This window comes from Crassostrea angulata, chromosome 10, assembly GCF_025612915.1.
Source record: "Crassostrea angulata isolate pt1a10 chromosome 10, ASM2561291v2, whole genome shotgun sequence".
NCBI classification, from domain to species: domain Eukaryota; kingdom Metazoa; phylum Mollusca; class Bivalvia; order Ostreida; family Ostreidae; genus Magallana; species Magallana angulata.
Window position 1 is genome coordinate 24,675,424 of NC_069120.1, and position 19,210 is coordinate 24,694,633.

A 19,210-nucleotide genomic window follows, 5' to 3' on the forward strand; every position below is an offset into this window, starting at 1 on the left:
ATCGGCAAAATCAACTCCCGCCAGTTCTTCTTATTTTGATTATATGTCACGGGGTCGTTACTCTTCGTTCAAATTAAATAAATGAATAACAGGATGCTCCAGTTTTCCAGCGTCACTTTATTATGATGAATTACAATAATGATAAGAAGGTGACCTGAAATGAAAACATTCATACAATTGACGCATACATTTTTATAATATTTAGATATTTTAACTTTAAGATAAGAACAACTAAAGAAAGTATTTCTCACCAAATTCGCCTTCAGTAGAACTTAAACGTAATAGTTTGAAACTAATGACAGTCTCAAACTATTTAAACAGACAAGTCGTAAAACTGTCGCTGTCTGATGGCAAACGAGTTATGTTCTAAAGTCATGGTGCAAAACATTATAAATTAAGTGCTATCACTCACGCTTGCGCACTGACCATACACACCCATGAAAACCTGTGTTACCACTACAAAATATAGACATATTATAGCTATTACCGTATTTGGTGAATCACAACCCAAAATAACACAATCATGTGACAGAACACGAATACCAGTCAAACACGAGTAAACCATGAAGTGTTAATAATGAAATGTATGGATGAATGAATGAGTAAATAAATGAATTACTAAATACTAAATTATATTCGAGTGTATCCCTGTGACATATATATTGTTTTTATGTATTGTCAGATTTTTTTGCAAGTTTCATCTAAAATATTTTGAAATGTTGTGTGGGTGAGCAATGTGACCTATGGGCCTCTTAAGTTCGAAACTCTGTCTATAATTCAAAGATTAGTTTTTTGTTATTCCTCAGCTACGCATGCGCAATTATTGTTTTGTGCCCTATATCCACCAAAATGGCGCACATGTGAACTTGATGAAAGGGGTGATAACGTTTATTGTTTATCATCGCAATGTCGTTATTGAAAATTAATTATTAAAAGCAGATTTAACATCAAGATACTTTTAACGGATTTGGCAGATTTGATGTACGGTTTCCTGCATCTGGGACTGTACAATGACCCTATTTTGTTAGAGGTATAAACAAAGCTTGGAAAACGTCGGACGCTGATAGTAATATTCAGGTATATTAAACTCTTGTCTAAAGCGTTGACTTGATTGCACAATGCCTTTTGGCATTTTAATAATTTGGTCTGATTACGTAGAGTCTAAAACTTTGGACAATTATAATTTACAACTATAAGTGTAAGAAAGAATGAATATTTTTACTCATAAAGTTATTATGTTTTGAAGTTATTCCCCTTTGCAGAGACCAAAATAGGTTTCTTATCGAAATATTGATAGATTTAAGCAATTAAATATAACAATTGAATTTGGCTTGTTTGTTTTTTAAAATTTGTGTTTTAATAACTGCATCATTTGCTTATCTTTTAGAATGGCTAGCAAGACATATAAAACCTACAGTAAATATACCAGTAAAGACACTGCCGCCAGTCGGGCTTTTGATGATGTTCTGAACAACAAAGCAGCTCCACCAGTACCCATCAAAGCAGAAAAAACAAAATGGGGAGACACATCCTTCACACGTGTAAGAAAGGATGATCCATTTCAAGTAACATTTAATAAGGTAAAAGTTGAAAATGAAACGGTGGATGAGTTTTCTTTTGACTTGGATGAGGATGAGAGTCTCAAAAAGAAACTTCCAGCAAATAACAGCTCGGGTCAGAGTGCTTCAACTGGATTAGGAAGACCTGCTATTGCTACAATGAACAAGACTCAAAAGAAGCAAGTTCAACCAGAATCTCCTGGAAATCTTCCAAAATTAGAGAAAGAAGACAGCGAGTCAATTGATAATGATGATGAAAATGAGGACATGGAACCAGTAATGTTCAAAAGACCAGTAAGAACATATTCTCGCTCTGTAAAGAAAGAGAAAGGACAAGATAATGTGCCAGAGCAGGCTCAAGATGAGGTACAAAGTGAAAGCCCTGTGTTAGAAGAAGATGATGATGATTCATCAGTCCCATTTTCACAGAAAACAGATGTGTTCTCTGACAAAAATGATGAGGAAGGTAATTCATACAAAAGAGGAGGTAAAGGAAGATCACAAAAAATTACCTCAAGAACTCACATTTTGCAGTCAGATGACGATGAAAGCAGTGGAGCAACTGTCCTGAATTTCCGCAGCCGTTACATGGATCCAGCAGTGTATGGCAATTTTGAGTACAAACCACAAGGGGATGACCCAGTGGGCAGGATGAATAATAGCAAGGTTCTTCAACAGAGTGAGATCAAACATGGAAAAGGTTCCACTCTTATCGTGATTTGCTCTCCAAAACCCCCAGCCCAAGGATCATCCAAACTTCACCCTGTACGGACCTACAAAGTTCGAGATCCACAAGATAAGGAATCAGATAATGGAGAAGAAAAACCCAAAGAGGATCTCTTTCAGGCAATACCTGCTAAGCCCATCATTATCAGAAACAGAAGACGACCACAGAAGAGAAAAGCAGATGACACTGCAACGAAGGCATCTGTACCACCAATAGAAACCATTATTAACTTAAAGCAGGAACCCAAATATGCCCCGGCACCCCCTAAAGATTCAAACAAAACAAAAGATGTCAAACCTCGAAGAAATAAAATATTTAAGTCTAGAAACAAGGTGGAGGATGAGCAGGAAGAGGAAAAGGAGACATCTAGTATTCCTTCAGAAGACACAAGTGTGAGTGAGGAGGCTCCAGTGCTACAACCTGAGGATGATCTGGCTCCAGATTCTCAGGAAGGATCTGTCAGCATAGAGGATAAGGACAATGCCTTTGGATTTGATGAAATGGAGGTGGATGAAACGCCTGAAAACATACCAGAGATAGCAGAGAGTGACACATTCGAAGAAATCCCAGTTAAACTCAAGCGCGTTGAAGAAGTGCAGAGGGAGGACAACGGGGACAGCCAGTCTTCAGAGGGAGAACTTGAGAATTCACAAGAAATACCAAGTTCCCAGGAGTCAAACGAGGAGTTCAAGCAACCCAAAAGAGAAAGAAAAATATTCAAATCTAAGAATACCAGGATGGCTCAGAAAAAAGTGTCGCCCAGTCCAAAGAAGGTACATGTATATTTATTTTACAAAGAACATATTTCAATAGTGACTTTCAATATTTGAATGTCATACTTTGGTGTAATTGTAAAGTTCATCATGTTTGCTGTTTCTTTTTCAGTCTCCAGCAAAGGCGACCTACAATGTGCGATCCTGGCAGGATGATTTTGATGAAGAGGAACGGGTAACCATGATGATGCAAAGAAATGTGCATATTGCTTTTGTTTGCTTTGCTTTTTGATACCAGTCATTGTGTTTGGTAACCTTACCAAAAAAAAAAAAGCCTTAACTTTTTGAAATTGTTTATTTAAGTCATTAATTTTGTTAATTATACTAGGAGTGAACTAATCAGTCTTTTTAAGTGACAATATTAGTAAGAAATATAAAAAATACAATTTCATTTCTGCAAATTGAGACCTTGCAACAATTTGCTATCTATCCTTTAACCTTCCTCAAATTTTTAAAAAAGATTATTTTGACAATGTTATTTAAAAAATGTATGTACGTTTTGAACACAATGACTGTGTATGTAGTGGATTTAGTTTTAACTTTTTCAAGGGGCTAAACATACCTTGAAACATTTACATGAGCATGTGCCCTAACCTATGAATATGTGACGTTTAGATTCACAATCTTCTAGAGAAAATTATTGTGGGATGGTTTTCAGAGGATTTTTGTTTAAATGGATAAAACAACTTTGATGAACTTATATAATAAATTATTTTTTTTTAGGATAAGTAGCAGCTAAAGATAATTTATTCTGTGAATTTAATATATTTGTAAATAAAAGCAAAAATCAGGTGTTGCATACAGTTCTCAGTGTAAATCATTGATAATTATTTTTTCAACATCGATTAAACATGGACTCATTCCAAGTCTATTAAAGGAGACTGTGATAAAATGTTTAGCGGTATCATGAATTAGTTTTAAACATTGGGTCAGTAGAAAGGGAATTAAATTGGTTTAAACTGAAAGTTTTTACTGTAATGTGAAAAAATTGGTTTTAAAGCATTTTAATTTATTATAGAGAATAGATCTGTTAGAAATGCAGAAGGGCAATCGATTTTCGTTTTTAAACTGTTTCATTCTGGTATTTAGTTCTGTGCTGGTATAACTTTCGATGAAATGTAATAAGATCCATAATTTGCATTGTTTTGTCAAGGTTATATAATAAGTTAAAAAACAATATAGGAGTAAGCATGACACCATATAAAGAATAAGGAAATGCTGCTACATGTATAAAGTTGTTAGGTATTCCAGAATGCTAATTGCTAAGTTGTATTTGATTGGTAAGCATTGTTGAAATATATCATCAATACCTTTTATATTGCTGTATAAGTGCAAACATGTATATGAATGATGCATCTAGAAAGTTACCTTGCCTTTAATTGTGTTTTTGTTATAATAATTAAGCATACTTTTGATATCATTTGTTCTAAACTTATCTTGATATTCACTGTGTGTATTGTAGTTCACGATTTTTGTTGCATTTCTTTATTCTGTTAATCCCTAAGTTTGAATTTAGACTAGTCAACATATATTTCTTTGATAGCATGTTCTTCTACTTTGAATTGCAATGCCTTTTTAGTATGTGAAGCAATATAAGTGTAGTATTCTCTTTAATCAATAAAGAACATTTTATATTCTGCTTGATGTAGCAAGATTTACCTTAGTATGGTAATGTACACTACTAACTACTGATGAACTATATACATGTATTTCAAAGTATTTTAAACAATGCATTGTGCTTGCAAGAATCATTTATGGATGATAATGTTAAAGAGTGATTATTAAACCTACTGAATGAATATAAAACATTAAGTTAGAATGTTTTGAATATCTTATTATAATCAATATAAATATTAGTTCCAGAATCTTGAATATAATTTACCTTATATGAAAGTAACTGTAACGTGAATATACCGTCACTGGTCACTCATTTATTGTTGGATAATATCGTCATGAAACTTAACTTTTACAAAGCCTTAGATAGATTCTATTCTTTCTGTTTTCAGAACAAGAAGAACGCAGGGGAGGAAAATGGAGCTCAGACTGGTCCCCCAAAACTGACCCGCTTCTCAACTTGGCCTAATTCAGGACCTAAAGAAAAGCCCCCTGAGGAGCCTCCAAAGCTAACCCGGGCTGTCCACTGGCCAGACCGAGAAGGAGATGAGGCGTATACCTCAGTTCACATCAATAAAGAGCACAAACAGGTACAGAGGTGTCAGAATTATCAGCTGGTAGGAATTTGTAGATGTGATTATTTAATATTAACATTGATAGTCGAGAACGATTTTTATTTAGACTCTCTCACTGCGGTAAACGTGAAAGGGAGGAGAGCCAAAGGTTTTTATTCATGTCTATTTTTTCAGTGTAACAGAGTTAAATTCCAATAATTTGATTTTAGTTTGGATCATTTATTTTGACAAATCCAGTTTAGAAAAGTAGATGTTGGACAATTTTGTGTGTTTTGGGAAATTATTTATTATGAGAAAAGGTTTACCTTTCTTACGATGAGATAACACTATATGATTTTTAAGTCTGATCATTATTTTTTTTTTATCTGCCAACAAAGGCAGCATTTCCAACATGTCAAAAAACTGAAGTTTTGTTATGAAATGCAAAATATTGTAGTACATTTACTTCAGTTCGAGCTGTGTATTTTTTTTAGAGCTGTATATTTTTTTACCTGCTAAAAGAGTAAAAAATTTCCAACATGCCAAATTAAACCCAGATATCACAGGATGCATTGTACTGCAGTCCGTGTACTTTGAGTCTGTGTTGTTGTTTTGACAGTTGTACACTGTGGTGAAGAATGTGAAGGAGGCTCACGAATGTCAGGAGCACGGAGAGACCCAGGAGTTTGCTGACGATGTCGAGTACCTGCTGTCTGGGATTCAGGAAGGGGAGCCCATGTCTACAAGATGTCTCAGGTTTGTGTTCATTTTACAATTCATGGATACAAACTATAGCCAATATGAACCATCCCTTTTATCAGGCTGTGGTTGTGTAAGTTATGGATTTATGCGTCAAACAGTTCTGTATGAAAAAATATCTGCCGAAACTTTCTGATATTTTTTTTTCATACAGAACTGTTTGAGGCATATATCCATTACATATCTCATTGTTCATTAATGAATTGACCAATTTGAATAGAGAACAGTCAGAGATTGACCATCGTTTTGACCTTTGATTATCCAATTGTAGTTTACATAAAACAAGCTGTTAATTGCTGATACAGTCAAAGAAATGTGCTGAATTGTGTTTCATTGCATTAAAAATTGTCTTATCTGAAGGACGGGGGTGTACAAGGCGTTGTAATTCCCCCACCTGGAGCAATAAAGACGAACGATTAACAATTTCAATAAAAATATTAAATTTTTGGCTTGTAAACATTGTTTATAGTGTAAATTGTATGATGTAAGTCAAACGTATGCTTTCCTTCAGTAAACACGACAGATATGGGTTTCCAAATTAAGCTGCGCAGCGTTTTATGCAAAAATCTTGATCATTTACTGTTCTGAATTGCAAATTTTAGGAATGAATGGGTCTTGACTCCATCCGAAATGTACTTTTATTTAAAGGATAAGTTTTTATTCATTTTTAATAATGATTTATCGAAATGGAGTCTATACCTATAATAGGTCAAAATCCGTGGGTTTTCACCAAAAACATTTCACTTTTATTAAATAATTAATGATTGTCAAACAACCAAAGTTATTCACCATTACTGTAGTGTATCAGCGTAACTCATTGAGATCGGCGGAGGCTTGTTGACTAGACTTATCGGATAAGAGGGTGTTCGAATCGTAGTTGATGTTTTATGTTTAATTTCTGTGGTTCAAAGTAAATCATTTTTTTAAAAAATTGATACGATTTTTATATATATATTTTTTAATTTGTCAGACAATGCTGTTTTATATTATACATGTACTGGTGTACACTTTCAAATGTAAATTTCTTTTTATATGTATGTATGCCATTTCAACATTCTGGGTGCGGTGGATTTGTCGGGCATTGTACGCTATTGTTCTTTGAGAGAAACAGCAAGATGGTTTTATTTTTGTTACGTTAAAATTTTGTTGTTTAGAATTTAATTTTTATAATTTTGCAGTTGTATTGGCCTAGCCCAAAAAAGTATCCTGCCAGCATTCCGAATGCACCTGAGAGCCCATGGAACTGTGGCCAAGATATTTGGACACCTGAAGGATGCTGTGACAGATCCAGTAATGAAATGAAGACTTAATCAACCTATTGGCATACTGTGGAATCATTTAAATTTGTGGGGGCCAATTTTCGTGGACTGTGACTTTTTTGTTCATTCGCGGGGATGTAAATTCGTGGATGCGTCGGTTACTGTTTCAGTAACAAAGATAACTCTTTATAAATTTGTTTTCGTTGAGGATTGAAATTCGTGGGGGAGGGCTACCCTCGTATACCACGAAAAATGAGCCACCACGAATTTTAATGATTCCACAGTAGTTAAAAATAACCTTTCAATGAACTCCTAGAATTAATCGGAATACCATATTCAACATAAGATTTACTCTAGGTATGTGATTTGAATTCATGCGTCTCTAAATGTGTATTGCATTGTGTATTGCAGAGTTTGTCCCTGTGTACAGCCTTGCTGATGTTCATGTTGAGTCGAGACCGGCTGAACATGGACTTGGATCGACAGAGTTTGGATCTGATGCTGAAGCTGCTGGCAGTGGATTACCAGGAGGAGCAGAGCGCCACCGTGATGGGCAAGAGGACCTTGAACCGCAATAAAGACCGTGCCCGAGAGGTGTACGAACAGTGGAAGGCTGAGGGTGGGGCTACTAACCAGCCCGAAATTGAGGATGTCTCAGTAAGTTTTATTATAGCGAGCGAAGGGAGCTCTAAGAACCAGTGTGTACAGGAAAAAGAACGAACTAAAGGTACAGATTCATCAAACAAAATTTTTGTCTACGTCCCATATTGCTCTCTTATGTTTTCACCCATGGTGCTATGCCAAAAAATGGCCAACATTTAACTCGTACTGTAATGTTGCGTGTATAACACGCACTTTTTTCAGCCAAAATTGGATCAAAAGTGGGGGTGCGTGTTGTACATAGGACAAAAAATTAACCCCATTTTTTTCAAGCCGTGATTCTTGATACCACAGGAGTAAAGACTGCCGATATAGCCTGTTATGCAAGTTGTTTGAGTGTATACTAAATTAACTGCATCAGATATACCTTATTCTTAGTTTTATTTTCATGTATTGAAATTTTTATCCTCTCTCAACACTATGTCTTGTATCAAACAAGTTTAAATATCGCCAGTGTATTTGCCATTACGTAAGCAGCCACCTTTTGACTCGGCGTGTGGTCAGTGTTTGTTTTACAATTTCCGGTGTCAGAGGCATGCACCTGTCTTGTGTCGGACTTCACAGGGTGTTTTCATGTGCATGAAGATTGGCGATTATTCTGATTAAACTTGATTACTTCATAACGTTTTTATGCAGTTAAACGTTATTGCTTTACATAGACACTGCTAAAAATACATCGATCATTTGTACGACTTGATAATGACGATATACGACATACATACGTTTCTTCACAATGTTTATTTAACAAAGAGTTAAAGAGTTTGACTATGAATTATCAATTGAATCATAAGTAAAATTGTAAGAACTTTGACTCTAATATCGCTTGCCTTGGGCCATGTTCCGATCATGAAATTACAGTAATTGCGCTTGGGTTATAAAATTATCATGGAACATTGATAGCTATTTGGAAAAATGGCGGCCGTCGATTTTCATTGCTGTGCTATGTTCTGATCACAAAATTAAAGAAATTGCGCATGCATTATAAAATTATTATGAAACATCGATAGTTTTAGGGGAAATGGCGGCCGTTGATTTCGCCATTTTTGGGGTGCGTGTTATACATAGGACCTGCTGTTTTTTGCCATTTTTTGGTCAACTTTGGGGGGTGCGTATTATACACGAGTGCGTATTATACACGATACATTACAGTAATTTACGTTGTCTTGAGGTTTGGAGACACGTTTTGAGTACCGCACAAGCTTGGTGAGACCCATGAGATTTGTTACATACTTCCATACCTTTGTATTGAGTCAAAATACGTAAACAAAGACAAAAAAGGTCATTGATGACATCACAGTGCTCTTGCGCTATATTTCCCGCGATAAATTCAGAGGTGGATCAAACATCTGTAATGCATGTACTAGCTATTTCAATAAAGACTGCGATACCTGCCTCATTGACATATTTTTTTAGGGTTTTTAGGGCGTCGAGCTAATGCTCCTTAAAGTATTAAACGTATTACACGATTTTTATTCCATTTATTAAACTAAATTGTGTACAAAAAAACCATTGCCTACCTGGTTATTGACAACTCATTGCATAAGTATAAATTTGCTTAATCAAGAAATGGCGGATGAATACAATCAGGTGTAAAAATTCACTAAATATTATTTTAGTTTATCGCTTACATTTAATTGGAGAGTGTGCCCGATAGAAATAAAATTTGCGATGTAAATTTATTTGTTATCGGGCACGGTCTCCAAAATAAATGTAAGCGATAAACGTATATATAGTGATTTTGTTGCTAAAAATAAACACGATAATGTAGTTGGTCTGGTCGAGCATTTTAGATAGCACGTGTTGTGGATTTGTTTGTAAACAACCGTACCATAGGGAATCTTGTTTCAAACGGGAATTAAAATATATAAAAGTATGTTTTATTATTATAATTGGGGACATACTGTTAATGTATTCAAATCAAAATTGAAAATTGTTTAAAGAAAATAATTTATTTGATCTTTGAAATTTCTTCGAATTTTGTAACCATAATGAGTTATTGAATTGTAAAAGCACCAATACCTATTTTATAAGAAATAAATTTATTTTTGTTTTTAAAGCAGCACAAAACATAATTCATATACTTTTCTATTCTATGTCTAAAATTATTTGATATACGACTATTAAATTAACAGAAATTCAAATTATTGATATCATTCTATATCAAAGAATTAAATGGCAGTTCGACGCCTTTGTGGCCGTTCCGGCCTTTGATTTTGGATATAGAGATTATATAAATATATACAGGTAACTCTCGATGGCTCAAACTTCGATCGCTCGAAGTGAGTCTAGGGTCCCGATTTTTTCCCTATATAACTAAGCAACTTTATTCTTGATTTCTCGAACTCTTGTTCTTTGGAAACCCTTGATCTCTCGAAGACAAACTGCAGTCCCGTTGCTCATAAACTATAGTTTCCTACTCTCGATACCTCGAAGTCGCCATGTATATTCAAGCGCTATACCTAATTAACACCTACTTGGTCATTTAAATGGCTCCAGGCATTAGACGAGGGACCCGTGTCAGGGGTTGTTTATTCAGGCGACACTTGTCCTGCAAGGTGATAATTGTTTGATGATTGACCATACCGATACCCAATCTATAATTAACACCAACCATTTTACGATAATTTGGAGACCCAATGAAAATGAGAAATTAATTGTTCAAGATGAAATGGTAATATTGAGTCATGGTCAAATTTTAGAATTATAAAACTGTAAAAATTATTCTTATCAGCATCATTGTCATTATAATGATTATTGCTGAGCAAGTTATTACAGCTGGGGAAGGACCCATACAGTGGGAACAATGGGTGATACTCAGTTATCACATTTATGACATGTCGATCGTCTTGAAGTCCAGTAGTACTGAACAATCTGGTCTTAATATGATGCATAAAATAAATAATTATGATGAATTTATTCAATAGTTGTATTTAGTTTTAAAAACATCCAGTTCTGTATATTTTACTGAAAAGAAAACGTTGTTTAAGCACATGCGTAAGGTTAGCACTAAATACATGTAAATGACTTCATCATAACATCCGGTAAGACTAATTTTAAAACCCGTCGGTCAACCCGGAAAATTCCGAACTCTTGAAAACTCGAACTCTTGAAACCTCGAAGTCTTTCCTCAGTCCCATGGACTGCGAGCTATCGAGAGTTACCTGTACTAGCAAGAGCCGTACTTTACTGTCATATCGATCTATTATTAATCTAATAGTGCATGCATGTTCAGTAGGAAGGTAAGTACATGAGCAGGGAGAAAATAAACAATAGGAAAGGACTATGTGCAGTATAATGCATTTTTAACCCCAAAAATAAGTTTTTTGAAAATAGTTGAAATCATATACAAAATAAATCTGTTAAAGGTTATCACCAAATTGACATCATAACATAGAAATGACGTCATGAAAATTGTCTTATTTTGATAAAATCTCAAATTTTGTAGCAAAATATGGGTGTTTTCAGATGGTTTTTCGACTGGGAAACATGGAGCGCAGGCTTGCTTAAATACCATCTTTTAGTATGATGTGTATAATTATAGGAAAAAAAACATTCGTTAAAATCGTACTTGAGCAGACCTGTGCTCTTTACTTCTGAATGCAAAATATGAAGGAAAAAAATGACAATATTTTCATTTTTTGCAAAATTGCGGGAATTGGGTCATTTAGATGACGTCATAGATAAGCAACAAATGAGTAATGATGACTAAAATCAAGATAAAAGTGATAGGCATCCTCTGTACACTGATTTATGGCAATTTGATTTTTACACGACACTTTTTAAAATTTGTTAAAATTGGGAAGCAGATATTAAACCATACCAAATATTGTCCTTTTGAACTAAATAAAAAGGAATAAAGAGAAAAGATAAACAATTAAAAAATTTATGCAGATATTGCATATAGTCAAACCATTAAATTTGAAAGTGGGAAATTACACACCTATGAACAAGGACCGGGCTGGCTCTCTCTGTCTGTCTCTCTCTCTCTCTCTCTCGGGGAGGGGTAGGGGGTTGCGCTGTATGTATTATAACCATTAGAATTACCGTAGTACCTTTTGCATACTTGTTGTAGAGAAATACTCTATTACAAATTCTTTGATGTTCATCGATACCTAAATAACACTAAGTTGACAATAATGTAAGGTATGTGTAATTCCTGCTGTGCTCGCCACAATGGTAGCACCATAAAACATATTAGAGTCGTTCATGTAAGGAAAAATTGCAGAAGGAGAATTTTATTTTGAAACATTTAATTATATGAAAGATATGAAAGATAGATGTATGTTCTTAATTAGTGAGGAAACGATTGTCGCCGATGATCGATTGTCTATCGTTCTGAAACCCCCGATGCTGCTAATCGATTTCAAAATAACAGTCGCCGACATCGTTAACAAAAAAAAAAAAATCTGGAATTTGGTCAGTTTTTGGTTCAGATTTTATAATCTACATTTCAAAAACAAAATGGCGGTAGTTGATAGTGTGAATGGTAACAGTAACAATTTTCAGAGAAATAAAGGAGATTGGGTTGATTATCCATCCTCAGGAGTTACATTGTCAGATATCTGGGAGTTTTTTATTTTCTACAAATTAAAAAAAAAACCTCAAAAAATCAAGTTGGATAGCAAGTCACAAACAGTGTAAAAATTGCATGTCTGGAAAAATACTCTTTCTTTTCAATATTCAAATACACTTACAGATTTTTATAGTTATCAAGTGTTTTGTTATTTCAAATAAATCATTTTTAAAAACTGCAGAAGATTATAGGATATTGAAATAGTTACCTAAACGCCCCTAGTTTTAAGAACTGCATAGAGAGTGTTGGTGGTGATGTTAAAAGTAATTTCATTAGTTTTTTAAACATTCTTTTTTGGAGACATTATAAACTAAATTTCGTTACTTGAAATTCAGATTTATTTAACTGTGATCAAAGGAAGCAATCAATACACAAGTTATTAGTTGTAACTCTGCTATATTTATAATAAGCCATGCACTTTTAACAATTATGATAATTCCGATTATAATCGTTTATTAATCAATTACATCTGTCCGATTATTTCCGATAATCGATTATGGTTTTTGGTCCGATTGCCCATCACTATTCTTAATATAAATTAGTTATGGGTGTATTACATGTTTTTAGGATCTTTTCATGATGATTGGTGAAAGTTTTGATATATCTTTTACAGACTGGAAATCTTGCCATGGAATCTCTGCTGAGCCTGACCTCCCGTAGAGCAGGAGAATGGTTCAAGGAAGAGTTGAGGACATTGGGAGCACTGGACCACATAGTGGACACAGGTCAGTCAGGCCGCAGCTCCATCCTCCAGTCTATGCAGGGATTTGATCAAATTTGTATTCATATATGCACATATAGTTCATTTCCACGTTTCGTTGACATTGAGGTGGTGATTTTTTTTTTCAAATTTGTACTGTTATGTTTTATATATACACATGAATGAATGGGTGTTTTTTATTATGTAAGAAAAAACATTATCACTGGCTTTCTTTGGTTTAGTTCAGTACAAAGAAATAATTTGAATTTGAAATGGATTTAACATTAGTACCGGTATATTGCATAGTCAATACAGCAAGGTAGGTTGTTGATTTGTTGTAAATCTTTCAGTGTGTTCATGTATCGAAGCCTTGGGAGATGACACAACATTGGTGACAGACAGTATGTTGGAGAACATGAAGAAGATTGACAGGTGTCTGAGAGTGCTGGAAAATGTAAGATATCTCACATATAAAGGTGTATAAAGCATGTCTTATACAGCTGTAATCAAAGTAATATGGAATGAAAATTTCCCAATAAAATGTTATATGTTTCATGTACGTCAAGGAATTTGATATGAGTAAAGCTCTGTTTAAAAAGAAAAAACTAAAGACTCACAGTCAATTGAAAACAGCATACACTTAGTGTAAAAGTGAGCAACAACCAGTGGCTAGAAAAGGCACCTTAATCCAGCTTAAACAACAAATTCAATTTTTCCTAGAGCTTATATAGAATCTGCCCAGAAACTGCAAGAAAATTGGTGAAGTTAAAAAAAAATAAGAAAAATTAAAACAGTGCAAGTACCAATGTGTCTCTTTTTCTAAATATTAAAATTGCTATGGTGCATATCTGAATCAGTATACTGGTTTGATTCAGGGCTGTGAAGGCATAAACATGTATGTTTCTTACTATTCTATTATATCGTTAGTTAGTAAAGGATATAGAGAGGTGGATTTTTGAGGTTGGTAACTTTCTTTAATCCTTTATTTATGATATTTATGTTTTCCTTTCTTTTTTAATTATTGTTGAGTTTAGTTGATAGCTGTTCTGATAAAAATGTTGTCTGTTAAAAATTGGAGAATCGTTGCTGATTTGTTTTCTTTCAAATTGACCATAACACTAGTTGTGGAAAGTACATGAATTTGTTTCACTTTGCAAATATTGTCAGAATGAAAGACAGTAATGTGAAAAGTTCTTAATTAGTAAATTGCTCTGTGAAACTGGTAAAAAAAAAAAATGGTCTCGTTCTCATGTTTTTACCCATTTGAATGTCTGCTGTTCAAGAAAACCCCACTTCTTCTAAAAGATTTCCAACTATTTCATTTAGGGTTATGTTTAATATCTCACACATTAGAAAAAAGAGAAATTTGGAAGTTTTATGAAGAGGCATTAAAATCTTATCCCAGAATTTTTTTTATATTTTGAGAGCACTAAAACATGTAAACCAGTTATATCAAGGGAATAATAGGCCATTACACTTAGTATTTTTTGACTGAACTTTGAGGGGAGTAGCCCACAGTGGTATAGAAATGAATTTCAGAAGCTCTCAGAATGCAGGATTTTGCTCCTATATTTTAAAATTTTTCCGGGGGGCATGCCCCCGCACTCCCCTAGCATTCTCGTGCCTACGGCGCTCAAATCGAGCCTGTGGCTCACAATTTCCCCTTAGGAATAAAAAGGGTAGTAACATTAGATACCTGGATAAATCCCTGCACACATGTATTATAATTAAATCTTCTAATAAACATGTTCAAGGTACATGTATATAATATTCAAAATCAATGGTTTATTAAAAAAAAAATACTTGATGAGAATATTACTACAGATTTATATTTCATAAAAAGGAAACTGCATTTTCTATAGAAAAAATAGAATCAAAATCAAATTTTCTAAATTTTAATTTGATATGTAAATCTTTTTCAGGTGTCTTTTGTGAATACTGATAATCAACTCTATTTGATATCATACAAGGCAGGAATCCTTGTAGCTTCATTATGCAGGTAAGAGATTCGCTCTCTTCAGTCTCCCAACTTCAAAGCATTAAAAGATACGTAAAACTGCCTATTTATTAGACTGAGATTAATAAATCAAAGAAAAATAAAGAATGTACCGGTAAATGTTTCGACTTCAGGGCCCTTGATCTGTGTGAGAAATGCTTTCCTGTGTATCCCATCAACAGTTCAGATGACAAAGAGTCGACCGGCTACGTCATCTACAGCCTGGTGTTGGCAGTGCTGAGGGTCCTCATCAACATCACTCACGAAAATGGTAGGAGATTGGTGATACTGTGTTGTTTACAAGAAAAATATTTGTACTTGTTTACTCTGTGTTTTGGGGTCAATTCTTTCTTCTTTTTTATTTTAAAAAATTATCATCAATGCACATTTTCATTTTAATAAATGAAAGAATTCACTGTGATAACTACTTATGTATTTCAGAAAGGTTTTTATTTCAAGAGTAATTTCTATTGAATTTTTTCTTAAGGGAATGCTTAGATTTTGTGCTTTTGAATTACATCTAAATTTCTTAAGGAAAAACTACTCATATTTTTTAAAGATATTAATATTTTGTAGAGTTTGGATGCACCAAAGTGGGAGACCAGACAGACTTCATAAAAACAGCTTTAACCTGTATCCTAGACACTCCTCGCCATGTCCCAATAGACATGAGATTCGACATGCTTGTTCTGGTAGGTACCAGTTTCGATTTCTCCATTTTCAGATAAAAAGAAGTTCATTGATTCCTCTTGTATTTCAAGTTGCGGTGGTTTGTTTTGGTAGAGCTTGGGTCTCCTGATTAATATGGTGGAGCATTGTGGTGTAAACAAACGCAAACTTGTGGAGGCAGAGACCTGCAGGTCTTATGAAGTTACTTCAGATAATTCTACATCTCAAGTTCCTGCTACTAAGGCTCTGTGTGAGGTAAGTCTTTATTATTACCTTTGAATCATCTTCTAGAAACACAAGATTTTTTGGGGTGGTGGAATGTGAATGTTTAGACTAGCACTCAAACAGATATAACTTCTTTGCCAGTAGTATTTGAAATGAGAAACAGTTCTGTAAACTTGCTAATACTTTATGTAGCTTGAACTATGTGCTGTCTTCATTATGATGAAATTGAAATTTCTCTCCAAACAGGTGTTTAGCACTCGGTTTGAAATAGCTAAAACCATGGAAGAGCAAGACTTTGGTGAGCCCTCCACACCTAAAGCATCGCCCAACAAGAGTGGAGAGTGGAAGGAGTCGGACTCTGGCATAGAGTGGGTGGTGTCGTCCGCCAAAAAGGAGAAGGAAGACAGTAACGACACTAGTCGCGTGCAGCCCCCAGAGAACGACAAGCTAGATAATCTAGACGACGAGGAAACCTTTACAAAAGGTGAGTTGACTGGGCAGGGAAGATAACTCTTCCTTTATTCACTGTTATGCACCTCCTTAGCAAGAAATTTCTTTGATAGTGACATGGTTAACAAAGCATTCATCATTTTCCTCTTAAATGAAATAGCCTTGAATTAATTATAATTATTTGTTTATTATTGTGCTGTCAACATATTTCTTTACAGCTTTACATCGGGCTGGTAAGCACATGGAGAACAGCATAATAGCATCGTATGTTGCTCTACTGTTGGGCTGTCTCATACAGGATAACACTGTAAGTACTGTAGATTCCTAATTAAACGTGAAGAAATAATTTCCGCGTAAAATCGCGAGGAGCAACCCTCGCAGATTTTAAAATCTCGCTTTTATTTTTCAGACAGTTTTGAACTATTGAAAATTATTATGACAAAAAATTGCTGATCGCGATTATATTCTCGCGATTTGATACAAAACAGCGGAGTCGCAGAATTAAGTACTCGCATAATGTAAGGAATTTACAGTAGTCAATGGTTGGTTCGTCTGTCTTTATCAAGTTTCTCCATCATTTAAAATTTTACTTTGGCTCACAAAGGGGATCAACATTTTATTCTGATGAGTGATGATGGACCAAACCTTACAACGTTTACAAAGTTTCATTTTATGGTCATTCTTAATCATATATATAATTACCCATGAATCCCAAGCAAAGCCTTGTGAAATTCTCAGACCTGAATAATATTTGGTAAAGGTTTACATCCAGTAAGAACCTGAAATAGCTATTAAAAATAGATATTAATTTTATATTGGTTTATTTTGTACAGATATTCAAGTGGTCCAGTTGATCTCAGTTTAGAAATAATATTAACCTATTTCAATATTTTTTGCACAGAATTGCTTATTTTTAAAGACAAAAAACAATGAGCACAGAATTGAACAAACATCATTTTTTCATCCAAAACTAACTGCTGATGAAAAATTCTTGTTTGATTAAAGCTGCACTATATGTTTCCATAGTAAAAATGTCATCAAGAAAAAAGAAAATAATTGTCTCATTTGGATAAAAATGCAAAAGTAACATTTCTGTGCAAATGTATGAAAAAATACACCCTAGATTGCCAAAATATCAAGATGGATTTAATTTCACTATGTTCATGATTTATTATTTTTTAGCGAAATTAAACCCATTGGTAATATTTTAACTAGCTTTCAAAACGTTTCAATATATACATGAATAACAATATTTTACTAACATAACACCAATGTAAGATTTGATTCAGACTATGATTTTATTAATCAAGGAAACTGTTAACCATTTTAATCATTTATCTAGATGTATGTCAGCCAAGTCAAGGAACATTTAGCATCTGGGAGTTTTGAAGATCTTATCACAATCCTGAAGAAATTCTTAGGTTTTATGAATTTAACGGTAAGACAAATGTTTGGTTTCATAGAGAGCTCTTTTTTAAGGAATTGAATAGATTTTTTATGCAGATATTGCAGTACGTGTACTTGTCATTATTTTAAGCACAAAACACACTGTAAACAGGACTACTGAGATGTTGGAGAATTTTGTTTCAAGTCACAGCTCCAAAGGATGTGGTTGCCCGAGAGCCACAACACATTAAAACATTTACATGTGGGAATAAATCTTATCCCTTGCTCCATTCAAGTAGAATTATTGGGATGAAATGTTTAAGTGGAAGTTGATGGGTATAAATATAAAATTCTGTAATAGATGTAAATGTATAGGAGGTGGTAAGAAATTTCAAGGGCATTGTTATAAAGAGATGGTTGTTTATTATTTCAATAAATTCATTATCCTCTTTTTTTTATTTTACAGCGTGCAATTGGAAGCACAGGGGGCAAGTCCATAGCTCATGTCATAGAAGTTCTGGAGGGCTGCTAACAGGAAACGGAGTTATACACTTAGTGACCGAAACCACTACTGCAAGAAATAACAGGAAACATTACATCGTCAGTTTGAATAAAACCACGAACCTTAATTTTCCAAAGCCACCGTATTATTGAACTTCTGAAAGATATAAAGAGAAATTGTTTATAAGGAGACATTAATCTTTTTAGTTTGTTTACATAATGCAACTTGAATCTTAAGATGTGTGAATGTATGGAAAAGATACTATAGTATTCCATTCTAGAAAAGCTGGACAGTGTCAACTTATATTTTTGTATGGTTTAAAATTTGTATTTTTCTGAGAGGAAAACCTGGAGCAATAGACATTTCATGTTTGTCAAACTCCATCATTTTTATCATTTGATTCTTTTTTTGTCGGTAGTTTTAGCTGAATCATGTGTGAATGATAAATTAGGATGTCACACTGATGAAATCATAGTGCACATTACCTAAAGGTCTGGAAGGGATCGAGCGAATCATTTAGCAGATTATTTTATCTGGTGTTAACATTGTAATGAGGTATTGTGGATTTTATGAATTTTTTTCACTGCATCATAAAGGATGGAAATTATCTGAAAAAAAAAATGCATGTACTGTATATGTGTACATTGTTAATAAATACAAATCAACGCATACCAGAACAATTTTTTAAAACTTTTTTTCAAATTTTTAGAGGGCAAAAAATTTAATTCCTAACATCTCACTTATTGATCGAATGCTAAAGGGCTTCTGTTGTTTTTGACATCCAGTCTGTTAATATCTTGTAAT

At 34.0% G+C, this 19,210-nt stretch overlaps 1 protein-coding gene across 2 annotated transcripts; it reads left to right on the forward strand.

Annotated features, from left to right (window-relative positions):
- The first annotated feature begins 824 nt into the window (after window positions 1-824).
- LOC128165597 (wings apart-like protein homolog) lies at window positions 825-19,077 on the forward strand. 2 transcript variants are annotated; one of them, XM_052830289.1, is made up of 17 exons: window positions 825-1,077; window positions 1,388-3,059; window positions 3,172-3,258; window positions 5,066-5,263; window positions 5,847-5,983; window positions 7,165-7,276; window positions 7,657-7,902; window positions 13,092-13,203; window positions 13,529-13,632; window positions 15,101-15,177; window positions 15,309-15,445; window positions 15,751-15,866; window positions 15,958-16,098; window positions 16,315-16,552; window positions 16,737-16,825; window positions 17,861-17,956; window positions 18,371-19,077. In XM_052830289.1, the coding sequence occupies exons 2-17, from the start codon at window positions 1,389-1,391 to the stop codon at window positions 18,434-18,436; spliced, it is 3,627 nt and encodes a 1,208-aa protein (XP_052686249.1). In that variant the 5' UTR covers window positions 825-1,077; window position 1,388; the 3' UTR covers window positions 18,437-19,077. The 2 variants fall into 2 exon arrangements, with proteins under 2 accessions (XP_052686249.1, XP_052686250.1); XM_052830290.1 differs by having other exon boundaries at window positions 3,172-3,234.
- The last annotated feature ends 133 nt before the right edge of the window (window positions 19,078-19,210 follow it).